At 39.6% G+C, this 16,946-nt stretch overlaps 1 protein-coding gene across 15 annotated transcripts in view; it reads left to right on the top strand.

Annotated features, from left to right (window-relative positions):
* Positions 1-16,946, top strand: part of ep400 (E1A binding protein p400) — a 35,103-nt gene that overhangs the window by 2,653 nt on the left and 15,504 nt on the right. For 7 of the 15 annotated variants that reach the window (XM_078952708.1, XM_078952711.1, XM_020706140.3 and 4 more), the window contains exons 3-23: positions 53-160; positions 303-387; positions 644-763; positions 2,362-2,750; positions 2,891-3,187; positions 3,475-3,660; positions 4,494-4,634; positions 4,716-4,788; positions 5,003-5,040; positions 7,584-7,641; positions 7,720-7,809; positions 7,991-8,104; positions 8,189-8,376; positions 8,459-8,636; positions 8,721-8,857; positions 8,971-9,140; positions 9,966-10,140; positions 10,233-10,369; positions 11,038-11,224; positions 11,440-11,609; positions 11,737-11,921. In XM_078952708.1, the coding sequence (XP_078808834.1) occupies positions 53-160; positions 303-387; positions 644-763; positions 2,362-2,750; positions 2,891-3,187; positions 3,475-3,660; positions 4,494-4,634; positions 4,716-4,788; positions 5,003-5,040; positions 7,584-7,641; positions 7,720-7,809; positions 7,991-8,104; positions 8,189-8,376; positions 8,459-8,636; positions 8,721-8,857; positions 8,971-9,140; positions 9,966-10,140; positions 10,233-10,369; positions 11,038-11,224; positions 11,440-11,609; positions 11,737-11,921 (3,226 nt within the window). Of the gene's footprint in view, positions 1-52; positions 161-302; positions 388-643; positions 764-2,361; positions 2,751-2,890; positions 3,188-3,474; positions 3,661-4,493; positions 4,635-4,715; positions 4,789-5,002; positions 5,041-7,583; positions 7,642-7,719; positions 7,810-7,990; positions 8,105-8,188; positions 8,377-8,458; positions 8,637-8,720; positions 8,858-8,970; positions 9,141-9,965; positions 10,141-10,232; positions 10,370-11,037; positions 11,225-11,439; positions 11,610-11,736; positions 11,922-13,947; positions 14,242-16,946 lie in introns of all 15 variants that reach the window. The other 8 variants (XM_078952705.1, XM_020706137.3, XM_078952706.1 and 5 more) reach the window with 3 other exon arrangements.

Genomic DNA, 16,946 nt, shown 5'->3' with positions numbered 1-16,946 from the left:
CAACATGTGTTTTACAATGCCTCCTTCAAATTTATCTACAAATATTTTAAAGGTAAAAGTTGTTACTGGAAAAGATGGCCAAGCAGTGACACCTGTCGCCATAGCAACACAGCTTCCTCCCAATGTTTCTGCTGCTTTTTCTACTCAGCAGCAGTTTCAGGTGATACACTTATTTTTTGTGCTAATTGTGACCAAATATTCTACGCATTTCTGTATTTAGTTTAAAGTATTTGTTTGTTTGTTTTTTGGGGTATTTTGTTTTTACGACATGTTGCTGATTCCTTGAGGGATTCTTTTTGCAGGGACACCAAGGGACTGCTTCTGGCACCATTACAAACCCTGGAGACATGGATGCTTTTAAGAGACAACAGAGTGCAGTTCAAACAGGTAGGGTAAGGACTGCAGTCTCCCGTCTGGCTTATGTTGCTTTGTTTCCTCCCTGTTTGCTTTGTTTTTGTTTGTTTTCTTTTTCCCTCTAATTGCTTCTGCTTTTAGATATTTGGCATCCTCTACTAGCGCTTTATGTTGAAGTCTAAATCGAGGAAGAGGAGGTGACCTGTGAGGTCTTCCGAAGGTCATTGCTCTGGGCTTAGTGCCTTTCTTTTTTTTGCGTTATGAGGGTATTGTGTGTTTTAAATCCCAGATCAGGCTAAGAGGCCCCGGATTGACGTTGGTCGCCATGGGCTGATTTTCCAGCATCCTGGTGTAGCTCCTTTAGGATCACCTGGCGTGCCACTCCAGCAGCTTATGCCGACTGCGCAAGGTAGGAGTGCTACAACCAGGTCGTTGTGTGTTCTGTTCGACGCGGCCGGATCAATGCCGTTCTTCCAACAAAGGAGATTTACCAAAAAACGAATCACATCGCATCAACAAACTGATCTTCATTCTTCTGCTGGAATCCTCAGTAGTCCACAGGAAGATCAGACTTAGCTGCCAGCACCTGAATAAATGAGGAAGAAGACCATCCATTTCTGAAGAATAGTAGTCACTTGATGGGAAGATGCCATGTCTTATGATTTCTTTTTTCCCCTGTTGATCACTTGTCGTCATCTGCATCATGTTATCAAAAGTTTACTCATCTGAGTCGCTTTCATTTAGACAGACTCTCCTGCAATGATGGATTTTTCATTTATTTTGGAAGTGGATCCCAGGATTTGGCATCTCTGTGAGCATGAATTCACTCTCCAATGGACGTTACTTTCTCGCCATTTTATGAATCCACATGCCATTCTTCCTTTTGGTTTTCTATTGTCATTCCTTACCACTCTGTCTTGTTCAGTGGTCTTTCTTTGCATCATCAGGGTGGATTCAGTCATCTTTCATACGTCAAGTATGTCCTATTTACGTCATAAACTCATTTGGTTGGTTGTCATCTTTGTTTACTCATGTTTTGTTCTGACTTGGCTTCTTTCCCTCAGTCCTAGTAGGAGGGAAATCATGTGGAGGAGTTTTGTTCACAGCACGGGTTGTTGCGTTTGTGGTGGTGTGGGTGTGTCAGGGCCAGGTGTTGATGGCGTCTAGGCAAGGTGGTGTCACATGCAGGGAGGTAAGGCAGGTGCTGCTTTAGTGTGCACAGCTCCGCTCAGGCCTGCTGTCTGCAAAACCCTGTGTGTGTCTCAATGCTGACCTCTGTGCTTTGTCGCTGTGTAAGGCATCCAGATGCCTTGATAACTGCAATAACAACATTGCTTTATGCATGTTCAACATGTGCTGTTTTTCTGTCTGCTCTGTAGTTCTTTTCCCCCCTGTTTTACCCTTTCCTTTATCTTTTAAACCTTTTTTTCCCCCACTTTTTCTTATAAGAAATCATTTTTATTTTCTCTTTAAAACTTTTCTTGCATGTATAATTTTTGATGTTTATTCCAACATTTTCTCAACATTTGAAATGCAATGTTTTGGTTTTGCATTTATCAAAGTAGTGTTTTCTTTGAGAGACATGTAGATCTTCATATTAATTTAATTTCTTCTGTAATCATTTTGCTCTATGAGTTTCATTAGTTCTGCTCAGATCATTTGAAAGTAGTACGGTACACTACTGCTAATAAACAAGGTCTAACCAGTTCATTATCAGGCAGTTCCAGGAGATTTCAAATCTAAAGCTCACAGAGTTGGTTCAAATGTAAATAACAACCAGTAATCTGCACTAGATTCAAAATATTAATCTTTTAGATACGGGTCTCTCAAGTCATTAAAAATAGGATGCTAAGAATTTTATAGTATGTTAAAAAAAAATCTAAAAAAAATGGAACAACACCTCTGCTAGTAGAAAAAGCTGGAATCATTTACAACACGACGTTTTACCATTTGTATGTTGCTCGTTATACTACTCCATTTCCTATATTTCCATTGCCACTTCCACAGGCGGGATGCCGCCTACTCCTCAAGCGGTCCAGATTGCAGGACAGAAACAGAACCAGCAACAGTACGACCCATCTAAAGGGCCTCCTGTACAGAATGCTGCAAGCCTTCACACTCCTCCTCCTCAGCTACCTGGCAGGTTGCCTCAAGGTACCCTCCCACTGGCTGGCCTGTCCATGACACTTTCTCAGCAGGCTCAGTTGGTGGAGAATTCAGCTCCACCAAGTGGCCAACTTCAGGCACAAGTAAAGGTGCAGGCTGGAGGGCCTCTCCTGGCCACAGTTAACCCCCACACGCAACTCCAGGCTCAGCTGCAACAGCAGATGCAACCGGGTATTCAACTCCAGTTGCAACAGCAATCAACACAAGCCATTCTGCAGTCGGGACAAGCGGTTAGTCTTTAAGGCAAAGACTGTTGACGTTCTGGAGTCTTATGACCTCTGTTTGATAAAAGACTGCTCCACAATACTGGATCGTGCTGTAATCTTTAAGGTTTTTTTTTTGTTGTTATTTTTACTTTCACACACTGCAGACTGTGGCTCTTGCTCGCCCTGTGGCCGACCCAAACCAGACAGTCCAGAGAGTTGTGACCAACTCTGTAGCAGCAACGTCCATGTCTTCTGCTCCTCTGTGTACTCCCAGCTCTGCTCCAGCTTCCCATTCAGCCAATTCTCTTCGTACTCTCAGCTCTAACATCAGCCCAAGCACTCAGTCTAAAGTGACTGGAACCAATGGAATATCGACAGTCAAGATCGGTGGCTTTGGTCAAAACAGCATGCAGTCCTCACAGGAAGGTTGTCAAGATAAGCAAATTGAGCAAGCTAAATTGGTAAGTTCATATGGAGTTATATAAAGATTAGAAAATGCTTAACAGTCTTTCCTAAATTAGTATTATTTAAGCTATATGATTAAAAATAAGTGCTCTTTTTTGGGTAGCTAATATATATAAAATAAACTAAAGGATCGATTGAGATGGATGGCTCCCACCCAACATTACTGTTGTCCACATTTTTAAAGGGCATTTTCTGTTTAGTTTTTTTTCATATTCTGTAAATATGTTAGCTAAGCAAACATATTTACATATTATCTTACATCACATCCGCTTTTGTGTCGCAGGAAAGTCAAGTCCATCAGCGCATATCTGAGTTGAGGAAGGAGGGCCAGTGGGCTGCTAGTAGACTTCCCAAACTTGTGGAGGCCTCCAGACCAAAGTCTCAGTGGGATTATCTGCTGGAGGAAATGCAGTGGATGGCTGCTGACTTTGCACAAGAGAGAAGATGGAAGGAGGCTGCCGCAAAAAAGGTTTATCAATCATTTTTCTGAGATAAATCTGAACGAACGTGTCACTGAATCTGAAATCCGAGCTACTAAATTAAATGAATCCTTTTCATAACCAATGACACAATAAGGTGATTCGATTAAATAGATTTTCTATGTAACTACTTTGTGAACAGTTACACTAAACAAAAGACCGACAGAACAGCATTTCAATTTTGTATTGACCACACCCATTTTTCTGTTGCACAGTCTTGTCTAGATGTTTCTGTTACTCTAGTCTCTCAGGTGATGGGGATTCTCCCTTTACAATATTTAAGTTTGAGACTCATCCGTTGATTATTCTGCTGCGATGTTAGTCCATCAATGGCCGTATAGTTATTCTTTAAAATAATAAAATGTGAGGGAGCATTTGTAACTTATTGTAACCCTTACATACATTTTCATGAAAGTAGCCTAAGCAGGTAAATAAATAGTGAGGGGATCTGCTGCTACTCTGCCTGGAATACTGTTATTCCAATGTGTAAAAAAGATTTAATTTAAATATAAAAGACAAGATTTTTTCTGATATTTTACTGACTCATCAATTATCAAAGACGATTGTTGCTATAAGAGACTTGAAAGATACAGTTCTTTGTTGTTGAGGTAAGACATTTTTAGAGGAAAAAAGACCCACAAAACAAAACCACTTGAATCATGGAGTATGGTGTGCAAACCTTTCAGATTTTATTTCGTTTTATTTAGATTCTTTCTTTATTCAAGCTGAATAAAGTTGAATGAAAAACAAATGGCTTCCAAATCCAACATAAATATTGGACTACTCAGCTTTGTTTAAAGATGAAGTATTTTGTTTACTGCAGCTTGTTCGTACATGCGCCCGCTACCATCAGGAACGAGAAAAAAGTGAAGAAAGATTACTGCAAGAAAGGGAAACTCATCTACGTCATATTGCCAGCACTGTGGCTAGAGAGGTGGAGTTCTTTTGGTCTAACATTGACCAGGTATGTGTGTTAGTTTCCTAACCACAATATTGGTTGTTAAAATATAAATTTGTTTAAAGAATGTGTTTGTTTTTTTTAAAGGTTGTAGAAATTAAACTCCAGTTTGAAATCTATGAGAAGAAGCTGAAAGCACTCAGCCTACAAAAAGCCACGGGTATGTCACACTAAGCTGGGGTGATCTGTTTGCTTTTCCTGTGGTTGTCTGCTCATAAATGTTAAACAATTAGTAGCATCACATTTAGTACTTAGGCATCTTCTTACATTGTGGATGATATAGCACGACAACTTTCTTCCACTCTGTTGATTATATTTGGTAAACGGCTGACTTATGTAACTTTTGTTCTGATCTTGTCATACTTGCATTACAGTGTCCAGTCAGTCAGTAGAAGAGATGGCCAGTAAAGAGGTAAGTGCCTTACTGAAATTCAGGTAAACATGGGAAAGAATGTATCTACAGTCTACTGTATTTTCTGGAGTATAAGTCACAGGACCCAAAAAAAAAACATAACAAAGAAGAAAAAAACTATATATAGGTTGCTCAGAAGTTTTGAACAAATCTGCCAAACCGTAATTCTTCACACTGAACAGGATTCACCCGTCAAATTTGCATCCGCTGCCTCTTTGGATGCTTGTCCAGAAATGTGTCTGTAAACTAGACGTTCCCGTCACGTGTGGGAGAAGCGACCGTCAAGTTTTTAGCCTTATTGCTAAAGAAAATGTTGACTATATCTTGTTGACAATCCATGGAAGACACTGTTGATATGTGGACATCAGGTTCATTTTAAATAGCATCAGCAATCATGTCTACATGTCTGGGTTCATGAGATCTTTTGGTCTTTTTGTTTTCTTATGCCATCGTTACCTTCTCAATATCTTCTGAATGACGGCGCTTTTAAAATCTGTGACTCAGTTTGATCACTTCTTGCCCTCCCGCATTAGTTTGAGGTAGGAATAGACAAAAACAAGCATAATAATGTATCATTGCAAGTACAGTGATGAAAGTCTTCCGGGAATTCCCGGAAATCCGGGTTTTTGAGCAAACCGATCGTATCTTCCTGGAAATAAAGACCTGATCTCCACGGACAAATCGCTTTCCTGATGAAAAAATTGTCTGAAATTGGCGAATTTTCGCTTTATTTTCTATATTTCTCCGTGGATCGCTTTCTCTATGGGCGCGGCTATCTTGTCTTCGTCTTCACGGCCTAATTGACCAATGACGGGACGTTTTAGTTGCTTTCAGATGCGTCGACGGCTCTGATTGGCTCTGTCTATACCACTTGGTCAGCGTGTCGAATTCCCTAGAGACCAAAACTGGCGGACCGACGCTAAACGTTCACAAACAAATCTGTAAACTTTGCAATCAAATTTTTGTTAAATAATGGCGGGCATCGTAATTATTGAGCGTGGTCACGACCTCTGTTGTGAAAAGAAGATAAAAAACAAATTTAAGTGGTCTTTTCTGGAGGAAAAAGACAAATATGGCGATTTCTTTTAAACGTACATTCGCAAGATAAATGTTGGAGGTGGGTACAATTTGTGTTGTTCAGAATTTAATTCTCCGTTCTAATACAATTAGTTACGGTGGAAATTATGCAGAGATTAAAACATGATTAGACATTGTTTAAAATTGCCATCTATGTCATGTCTGTGAATGGTTTGTATGTACCGTTTGTAGTAGTTTGTTAAATCTGGTCTGGGATTTTCATCTTCTTTCTTTGATCAGTGCCCCATTGACCAGGAGAACCCCCCCCCCTTGTAGATTTTCTTGATCTGACTGCAGAATAAACGACCACATTGATCAAAACTGAAACATTTGAATACATTTCTTTATCTAATTCATTTTTATTTCCTAATTACCAGGATTTAGTTCAGTTTTGCTCAAAAACATTATTGACATTAATTATAATTATACGTATTTGGTGGTTTGGACCCACACTCCCTTAAAAAAGAATGTTTACAATGTTTAATTTTGTTTGTATGTTTGTTTTGATATTTCCCATGTATTGGTGTTAAAGAATTGATGTATTATGTTATAGAAAGATAGATAGATCCCATATTTTGATGTAATTATAGTTTGAGAAAACAGTATTTCTAAAGCAGAAATGGTTCAAATAAATGAGGTACTTTCATAGAATATCATAGTTACTGGTGTTCTTTTTGCCATTTGGGGCTTTGATGTTACTATATTTTAGCAATTGTATGTTCTGCAGCTTTTGGAAAAGCTTTGATTGTAGGATTGTGCTACTTTTAGCAATTATCCAAATTCTTTTTTAGGACCAGCAAGTCCTTAATGGCAAGTCAAACTAGGGGTTTGAATGACGAATGATGATGCTCCAATTAGTCTTAGTTTCTTGATTAAGAAGTGAATGACTAGCTGCCAGAATGTACCAGAATTCATCTAAGACCATGTATTTTTCAATATTTTCGCTCCGCGCCCGCCATATCGCTCAAAGAAAAGTTCAGGGATTATTTCCTTGCCTGACTTTCATCACTGCAAGTAAGAAAAATATAGAATTCAGGTGAAGCTACCATGCGGGAATCCAGGGTTCGATTCCCTGAGGGGAAGAAACAATGGTACTGGGGGCAATTACCATATCAATGGCGAGCAGTTAACATCACTCAGTGAGGGTCCTTAGGCAAGACCCTTAAAGCTATCGCCTCCCGAGCGCAGTTCAGTTGCAGCTCACCGCTCCCCCAGGGGATGGGTCAAATGCTGAGAAGAATTTCCCCATTGAGGGATAAAGTATCTGAAATAAAGTATTTGAAATACTGATACACACACCTACAACGCCCTCTAATGGTTAGCTGGAAGCGACCACTAAAGAGCCACCAGTGGGAAAATAAGGAATATATGAGCCTATTTATGTTTTATAAAATCCCAAATAAGTCACTCCTGTTCTCCAGAAAAAAATTTTTGATAATACTTTAATCTATTTTGTTTTTTTACAGGAAGGGGTCACCCCAGCAAAAAAATTTAAACCCAGTTTCAACTTTTTTGATGAAGATGGTATGTTAAAGGTTTTTTTCTTTTTGTTTTTTATGTATAAATATTTGTATGCTCAAAGAAGGCTGTGTTTATCTTCAGTTTCAGATGAAGAGAGCACCATCGAGGAGCAGGAGGGTATAGAAAAGGACGCTGACCACAAAACAGAGTTACTTGATCTTGCCAAAGATGGTATGCACAATTAAGATTTCATCCCACAGTTAATAAATTTGGAGTGAAAGCATTTATTAATATTAAAAAGCATGTTAGTACAAAGCAAACTTTTTCTACAGTGTTTCTATAACATTTTCATATATTTATATATATGCTTTTTATGCTTTTTTCATAAAATATTTTTATATTTCATTTCTAGCTGAGATGCCTTTGGATTCTTTGAGGAAACAGTATGCTGGTGCCTATGCAGACGGCTTTGAGTGGCCTCAGCCTGGTCTTAACAGTGATGATGATGATGTGGAAGAGACTCAAGGTGCCTTTCCAGACAGAATCTTCACACTTTTCTTTAATGCCATTCTAGAAATAATCTAATACGTTTTTACGTTGTTCTTTTCAGAAATGGAATGCATGTCAGACAGCCCACATGAGGCTGTATTGATTGACTCCCTTCTTAGTGTGGACCAGTATCATGGCTCTGAAAAAGCCACATCCTCTGACTCTGGGAAGCCAGGCAGAGACATCGCTGAAGTGGCTGCTTCCACAGAACTTATGTTGCCTAAGGGAAGCTTCAGAACAACTTCATCAGTAAGATATCTATAGAAAAAGACACATATTCAAACATAGACTATGCATATGATAATCTCTAATCTAACTTTTTCTTTTGTAGAACCGTAGTCCTTCACCGTTTTTATTGCATGGAATGCTGCGGGATTATCAGCAAGTTGGGGTGGATTGGCTGGTGAATCTTTACAAGAAACACCTGAATGGGATTTTAGCTGATGAAACAGGACTTGGGAAGACTGTACAGACAGTGGCTTACATGGCCCACCTAGCAGGGCAAGAGGGTATGTTGCAGCTAAGGTCTGCAGGACATTTTAAAAATGTCATTCCAGAAATTATGCAACTAAAAAATTTCTTTTTTTTTTCAGGCATTTGGGGGCCTCATCTTGTTGTTGTAAGAACATGCAAGTTGCTTAGTTGGGAGTTGGAGTTCAAGCGCTGGTTCCCTGGCTTTAAGATTCTCCTCTACCTTGGAAATGGAAAGGAGCGCAGATCTAGAAGAATGGTAATGAACTTTTTTTTTTTCTTGTTCAAAGAAGCATGTCTGGTATTGCTGTGTAAAGAAACATTCTTCAAATGAATAAAAGTAGCAACATAGAGGTTGTTTATTGCTTGCAGGCCTGGGATGACCCCAATGGCTTCCATGTATGTTTGACATCCTACAAGCTTCTCATGAAAGACCAGAGTCACTTTCTGAGGAAAAAATGGAGGCATCTGGTTCTGGATGAGGTGCAGCTCATCAAAAACACAACAGAGAAACACTGGGAAGTCATCTTTGCCCTCAGAAGGTGAGCTAGATGACGCTTTCAGCATTGTATAAAAAATACTTTTTTTAAAGGCCCGTACACACCGGGACGAATATTCGCCAGGCGTTATTCGCCAGCGTTTTTCGCCACGTTTTTTCTGTTCACACCCAGGCGATTTTCGCTGACGATGAGTGGAGTGAACATGCAATTTCATTCCCTGACATTAGATGGCGCTTAATGTAAAACAGAAATACTCCTGTACACAAGGTGGCGCTGCGCAACTTTACGCTTCTTAAAGTCGCTTTTCACTCAGAAGAAGAGAGCAAGTATTTACACGCTTGTCAGAATCAAACAAAGAAAACATGAATATTTCAAGCACCAGTAGCTCCAACTGGTGCTTGGTTCGGGGATGTTTTAGAATGTCCGTCATTATTGCTTCGCGGCTGTGTAGACGCTACTTGGCGTCTATCTTCTTCGCTGGTATGTGTGCTCAGCAAGGCAGTTTTGTGTTTGAGCGCCCCCAAGTTGTGTTTTACTGTAACTTCAGAAGCTCCAGACACGTGAGCAAAAGCGCCATTTTCATTGGTCGAGTAGATTTCGACGCAACGCGTCGAAAAAAAAAAAACGAACCCGAGGCGTTTTTTTTTTTTTGACGCTTTAACGCGTGGCGTTTTTTCGCGTCGGTGTGCACACTCTCGTTGGTGCCCTTTGTTTAGTCACGAGGCGTTAATCGTCGGCGAAAATCGCCGGCGAAATTCGTCCCGGTGTGAACAGGCCTTTAGATTGAAACTTTGGTCCACCATTTTTTATATAAATGATCATCACTTACTTGACCCAAAAGGCTGCAATATATTTTGTGTCTTTCAGTGAGCAGAGGATCCTTCTCATCAACAATCCTCTACAGAACACTCTCAAGGAGTTGTGGACCATGATCCACTTCCTGTTGCCAGGAATCACCAGGCCTTACGCCGACTTTCCCGTTAAAGCAGGGACAGACCAGAACCAGGACTACTGCCACAAACTGGTCATCCGCTTACACAGGGTAAGTAAAATGTCTGCTTGTTCCTCCTCCTTCAAACGATGCTATTTTTGTCTTAAGTAATCCTTGTATCTTCTCTCATCACTTAATTGTAGGTAATCCAACCATTCATTCTGAGGCGCTCTAAAAGGGATGTGGAGAAACAACTTCCAAAAAAGTATGAACACATCCTCAAGTGTCGTCTGTCCAACAGACAAAAGAGCCTTTATGAGGATATCCTCACTCAATCAGGGTGAGACATTTTCGATACCTGTACAACATGTGACAGCTTCATTCTAGCTGGAATACAGTGTTCCCTCGTTATATTGCAGTTCATCTATAATGGTCTCTTTGTTTTGCTTTTGCTTGTTTTTTTGTTTTGTTTTTCAGAGCAACTTTGCATGCTTTTTTTCCCCCCCTAATGACCTTGTCAATCAATCTCTGTGCCAAATCTCCTGGTCTGAATGCGTTCAGCTGCCAAATCTACATAAATCTTTGGTCAATGTGGGAATTTGTCTATTAATGGGCATCGGCCTGCGGGCGAAAATGTATAAATATATTAGGGTTGTGCCGATGGACGATACCCGCCCCGCTGCAAATCGACACCATAAGCCGCGATTACATGAGCAAAATATCTTGATTGGATCAATGGTCGGATTAGAATCCAACTACAGCAAGGGTTTTTTTCTTGTTTTTTTTTTTTTGTTAGGTGCCACGTCATGCATGTCCTTTAAAAAGGAAGCCTAAAAATCATTACCCATAGATTTTATGTTCGATTTTTGTTGCTAACAGCATTTATAAAGTCTTTATATATTGCTTATATAAAGACTTTATAAATATATATATATTGCTTAGCAATAATAGCTTCCTTGTGTTTTGTAATTAATTTTTTTATTTCCATTACTTATGTGCTCCCCTTAGGACTCAGGAAGCTCTGAAGACGGGTCATTTTGTCAGCGTCCTTCAGGTTCTGATGCAGTTACAGCGAGTCTGTAACCACCCAGAGCTGGTGGCACCCAGAGAAACCAGCAGCTCTTATTTCTGTTCTTCTCTGGAATATAATGTTCCATCAATGGTGCTGGACGCTATCGAGAAAGACCCAAGCAAGGTACGAACATATAGAGGCAAATATGTATGATCATATAAATTCCTTGTATGCAATAGAATAATCACCTTTTATAATGTGTTTGTCATCCTTTAAAAATGTTCATATCCTTTTTTGTTGCCATTTGTCATTACTTAATTGATTTTAAAAGTAGAGAACTTAAAATGAGCCTACAGTGCACCGTCCTAACTGTTTTTCTCCTCTTGTTTTGATCCTAGACTGCAAATTTCTCAATCTTTGACTTGATCAATAATGAGAGTAGACTGACGCGTTATCAGACCGAAGAGGCGGTGCCCAATCTGAAGATCACACAGCAACTTATAGAGGAGATCTACTCTAGTCCTGATCCACCACCAAGACCAAAGTCGTGTCCAATTAAACCCATGAAGTTAGTACTGAAACCACATTTTTCTATCCTAACAACGTTAAAGTAGAAATTCTGTACAATACAAGGCTGAAATCATGTTAATATTTTGTTTGTATATTAGGAACATCTGAATATTTATGTATTTCAGGTTGTTCCAGCCAGTTCAGTATGGCACAAAGCCAGAAGGTCGTTTAACTGCTTTTACAAATGCAGTTCAGCGTCCTCCAACAAGCTCACCCACTACCAGCACTTCTCCTTCCACCACCAGCCAGGCGGGCCAGAGCAGGGGAAAGTCTCCGGTCACAACAGGAGCAGCCACAAACGTCTCACACGGTAAGGTTTTGGTGGCAGAGTTTACCAGGGAGAATATGCTTTGATGTTACAAGAAATGGATATTTCCTTGGGAGTTTTGCATAATTTTGAAAGGCCCCATAGTTGTTCAGCTGGGGCTTTAAAAATAATTTTTAGAAATAATATTTCCATAGTGTGTTTATAACAAACATTGACTGTTTTCAAGAACAGGACTGAGTGACCCCTCCCCTCCCGTGTTCCAAACATCAAGTGTCTGCTAGCTCCAAGAAGTCAAAATCCCATAAACAAAAAATATTCAGTCATCATATTTGTCAGTAACCATTCTTGCTGTACTTCCTTTTTTAACAGCATCTTGCTAATTATAAACTTTTGCCATGATATTTTTTCTGTAGTGCAAGTTATTTAAGATATAAACTGACCAATCTGATGCCTCAGTCAAAATATGTGGCCCCATGTCAAACGTTCAAAACATTTGATTGACAGATTTTGTGTAGCCAACAACAACAGACTTCACCAGGCCATCTGTAAACTCCCAAGCCTGCTTTCAAGTGTTGGGGCGCATACTTCTAACAAGCTCACTCTTGATTAGTTAGAGTTGTTGCTATAGAAATGTTGACTCAGACTGACATGGACCAATCACTGGTTAGTGACAATTTATGGTTCCAACATGGCGACGTTTGTAACGCGAAAAAATGACGACTGAATTGATTTCATTTAATCTGAGCCGGAAATGAACCTTTTTCTATGGGTCACGTCATACTCACTCAGCCAAATTCTTATATACAGTCAATGAATATATTTTATATATATATTTATTACACAAACATCTTCTAGTATTAGTAATACTTATAAAAATAAAATCCTATTTAAAGCAATATTTTAATCATTAAATGATCATATAGCTTTACTTGTACTTTACAAAGTCCAAGGGTACTTTCATACAAATTAAACATGTTATAAAAATTAAAAAATGTATATATTGAAGAGGAATTATTGAAAGTCCAGATGCACTAAGGTATGCTAACTTTTTAGTTATGTTTTATTTAGTTTTGGTTTAAGATAATGCTTAAATTCTAACATTTTAATGTACTTTTAGGTATTATTATTGCAAAATGACATGGTAATACTAAAGCCTGCACCCTAAGACAACATCAGTTTGACTAACAGGTTGTTAACGGTGACTTTGTGAAAAGAAAATTCCAACATTACAATAATATTATTCTCCTTTTAGAAATACAGTGGGACAAAAAAATATTTAGTCAGCCACCAATTGTGCAAGTTTTTCCATTTAAAAAGATGAGAGAGGCCTGTTATTTTCATCATAGGTATACCTCAACTATGAGAGACAAAATGAGTAAAGAAATCCAAAAAATCACTTTGTCTGATGTTTTAATCATGGTGGAAAATAAGTATTTGTTCACCTACAAACAATCAAGATGATGAGTTCAAACGGCTGCCATGAGTGGAGGACAGAGGATCCTCTTACAGAAGAAGTTACAGTTCTGTGAGAGCCAGAAAGCTTGCTTGTTTGTTATTAGCCAAATACTTATTTTCCACCATTATTTACAAAGAAATTCTTTAAAAATCAGACAATTTGATTTTCTGGATATTTTTTTCTCATTTTGTCTCCTGTAGTTGTGGTATACCTATGATGAAAATTACAGGCTCTCAAATTTTTAAGTGGGAGAATTTGCACAATTGGTGGCTGAGTTTATACTTTTTTGTCCCACTGTATTCCTTTTTAAATATACTACATGTGCGTCTTATAAGACATCCTTTATGTTTTCAAAATATTTAACAAGTTGGTTTGACATTTTCATTTAACAAATCCATTTTGTGGCTTTGTGTCTATGTGATCTAATACTGTGATTGTTTTTATTGATTTGCATTGTATAGACGGAGAAGTCACAGTTTCTAATTATTCTGCTTTTGCTGTGTGCCACTGCCTTTCAATTTAATAAAGGAAAATAATAGTTTTGCTAATTTCAGTAAATATTGGAATACCTTTACTGTAGAGTCCCATACCGCACTGCCTTGTACTTCACAGCCACTGGAACAACCACACAGAGAGCCGAGGCTCCTCCTGTCAGCAGCAACAGCTCTGCAGCTTCCTCTGTAGCCTCCTCTGGAAACAGTGGCATTGGGCAGCATGTGCTGGGGGCTGCTCCTGTAGCCGTGGGCCAGACCTTAGCTGGTACACTTGTGGGTGCTATGACTCCCATCAGCCAGCCTGGAATAACACAGGTCCCCAGGCCAACCCTAGCCTCCAGCCATGCCATCCAGCCCAGCTTAATGTCCCAGAGGTTGGTTCTTACATCTCAGGCCCAGGCACGATTGCCTAGTAAGTGGCCTGCCATCCCCTTTGTCTCAGTATTTTCCCTCAACCTCTGGCACAAGAATTTTGGCTGCTTGATACTGAGGTCTTTACCTGAGGAACTGCTGATATGAGTTCAGTCTGTTCTAAATAAAAGAAAAACGCTGCTTAACATGCAGCGGCAACAGTACCTGGACTGCCACCATTTTGGTCAGATACCATTTAGCAAAAATAATGCAATGGGTAAAGAGTTCTTCATTCAGACAGATATCAGCAGCATCTCAATAGCCTCAGTGTCCCCCAAATCTTTTCTTGAAACCTGCATGTTTACTCTGAATGAGCCACTTATGTCCCACCTTTGCATCACTATAAAATTCCAGGATTTTTAAATCTGGTCCATATTTCCCATTTTCAGTCAGTGAATGTTTAAAAAAAAAACCACTAAGATCTTTGCAATCAGACCTATACTGAGAGAGGATGTCATTTGTAATCAGAAATTCAGTAGAATTAAGGCATCCTAAAGTTATGTTTGTGGTTAATTACATTTATATTCTGCAGTAAAACAGGAGCCATGTTGTTTCTCTTTCCCTTTGAAATAGACTAGTCCAGATTGCAGTTGGAAAAGTTATTGTTCCTGCTTATTCATTTGTTGTTGTTTTTTTATTTGTGGAAACAAAATTTCAGCCTAAACTTTGAGCAGCTTGAAGTACTATTAAGAGACTTCTTGAAATAGTTTCTTTTTGACAATTTAATCGCAGCTAAAAGAAAATCAAAAAGAAATCCAAACAATTTTGTCAAAAATCTACTTTAATGTAGTCACGAGGGGGCCCAAGCCAGGGTCTCTTTGTCCTGGTCCCTAGCCCGGATAAATGCAGAGGGTTGTGTCAGGAAGGGCATCAGATGTAAAATCTTTGCCAAAACAAATATGCGAATCAGACCTACAATATCCATACTGGATCAGTGGAGGCCTGGGTTAACGACTACCACCATCAGGGCTGTTCCCCGTCAGGGTGCCGGTAGAAATTAGTCTACTGTTGGTCGAAGAAGGAGAGAAGGAAGGCGTGTTTATAGGTAGAGAGAGAAGAGGATAGTCTTGAATGTTGGACTGAGAGTAGGTACTTTGAATGCTAGAACGATGACAGGAAAAGGTCTATTTGACATGATGAAGAGCAGGAAGGTATACACTGTGTGTTCAGGAGACCAGGTGGAGAGGTAGCAAGGTTAGAAGTTTAGGAGCAGGGTTCAAATTGTTCTATCATGGTGGAGATGGGAAAAGAAATGGAGCAAGAGTTATCTTAAAGGAGGAGTTTGTTAGAAGTGTTTTGGAGGTAAAAAGTGTCAGAGTGATGAGTCTGAAGATAGAAATCAAAGGTGTGGTGGTTAATGTTGTTAGTGGGTATGCCCCACAGGTAGGAAGTGAGCTGGAAGAGAAGTTTTGGTTGGACCTTGATGAAGTGATAATGAAAACCCTGGAAGTGAGAGAGTTGTCATTGGCGCAGAGTTCAGTGGGCATGTTGGTTCAGGAAACGGGTGATGGGAAAGTTTGGCATCCAGGTGAGGAACATATAAGGACAAATGCTGGTTGGTTATTCAAAAAAGATGGAAATGGCTGTAGTGAAAATGTTGAAGAGGCAGGGACATTGGGTGACCTATAGGGGGGTGGAGGTAGAAACACACAGAATACATTTTGTGTAGACGATGTAATCTGAAGGAGATCAGTGACTGCATAGTAGTGGTAGATGAGTGTTTCCAGACAGCAGAGGATGGTGGGGTGGTGATGAACAGGATGAAGAAAGAAAGGGCAAAGGCAGAGAAGAGGACAAACTGGTAGAAGCTGAAATAGGAAGACTATTGCATGACTTTTAAGAAGCAGTTTAAAACAGGCTTTGTGTGGTCAGGAGGTACTCCCAGATGACTGGACAACTACAGCTAATGTGATCAGGGAGACGGGTAGAAGTGTACTTGGTGTCTCTTCAGAAAAAGAAAGTTGATAAGGAGGTGGTGGAAGGAGGAGATTCTGGAGTGTATGCAGTGTAAGAGGCTAGCTAAGAAGAAGTGAGACACTGAGGTACTGTGGTACTGTATGAGGAAGTCTGGAGTGACAGAAGTATGTTAGAGCAGTACATGACATGTATGAGGGCTGTAAGACAGTAGTGAGGCGGGCTTTAGAGGTGAGAGAGAAATTCGGTGGAGGTGAGATTACATCAGGGATCAGCTCTGAGCCCTTTCCTGTTTGCAATGGTAATGGACAGGCTGAGAGATGAGGTTAGACAGGAATCACCATGGACTATGATGTTTGCAGATGACATTGTAATGAGAGCAGGGAAAAGGGGAAGGAGAAGCTGGACAGGGAAGGTTTGCCCTGGAATAAAAATTGCCTCTTGTGTGTTTTTCTTTCTGTATTTTCTTCGTGGTAGCCACAGAAAAGCAACAGCCCCACTCCTATTAGACATTAAATAAATTAAAAGCTAAATGTTTTGTGTTTTAAAGGGATTTATAAATAGGAACACTAGTTTCCTTGCTACACATTGTTTCCATGTCATTGCTCTGTTCCTCAGTATGGGTACAACTGCTTAGATTTGTGTCACATGGTTAAATATGGCCCAATTTGAAAAATGCAGGAATATTCTTGTTAACCCTTATGCTCTTATCAAAGTTTTTCCAGTGTACTAATATTTTGTTTTTTCTTGCATTAGCTGAGCTGCAGGAAGAAAGCTCAAACCCATTTTGTT

Source organism: Oryzias latipes, chromosome 9 (genome assembly GCF_053564925.1).
Source record: "Oryzias latipes strain Hd-rR chromosome 9, Olatipes_Hd-rR_3.1".
NCBI lineage: Eukaryota > Metazoa > Chordata > Actinopteri > Beloniformes > Adrianichthyidae > Oryzias > Oryzias latipes.
Note: the sequence above shows the minus strand (reverse complement) of the source record. Positions and strands in the feature narration are given on the sequence as shown.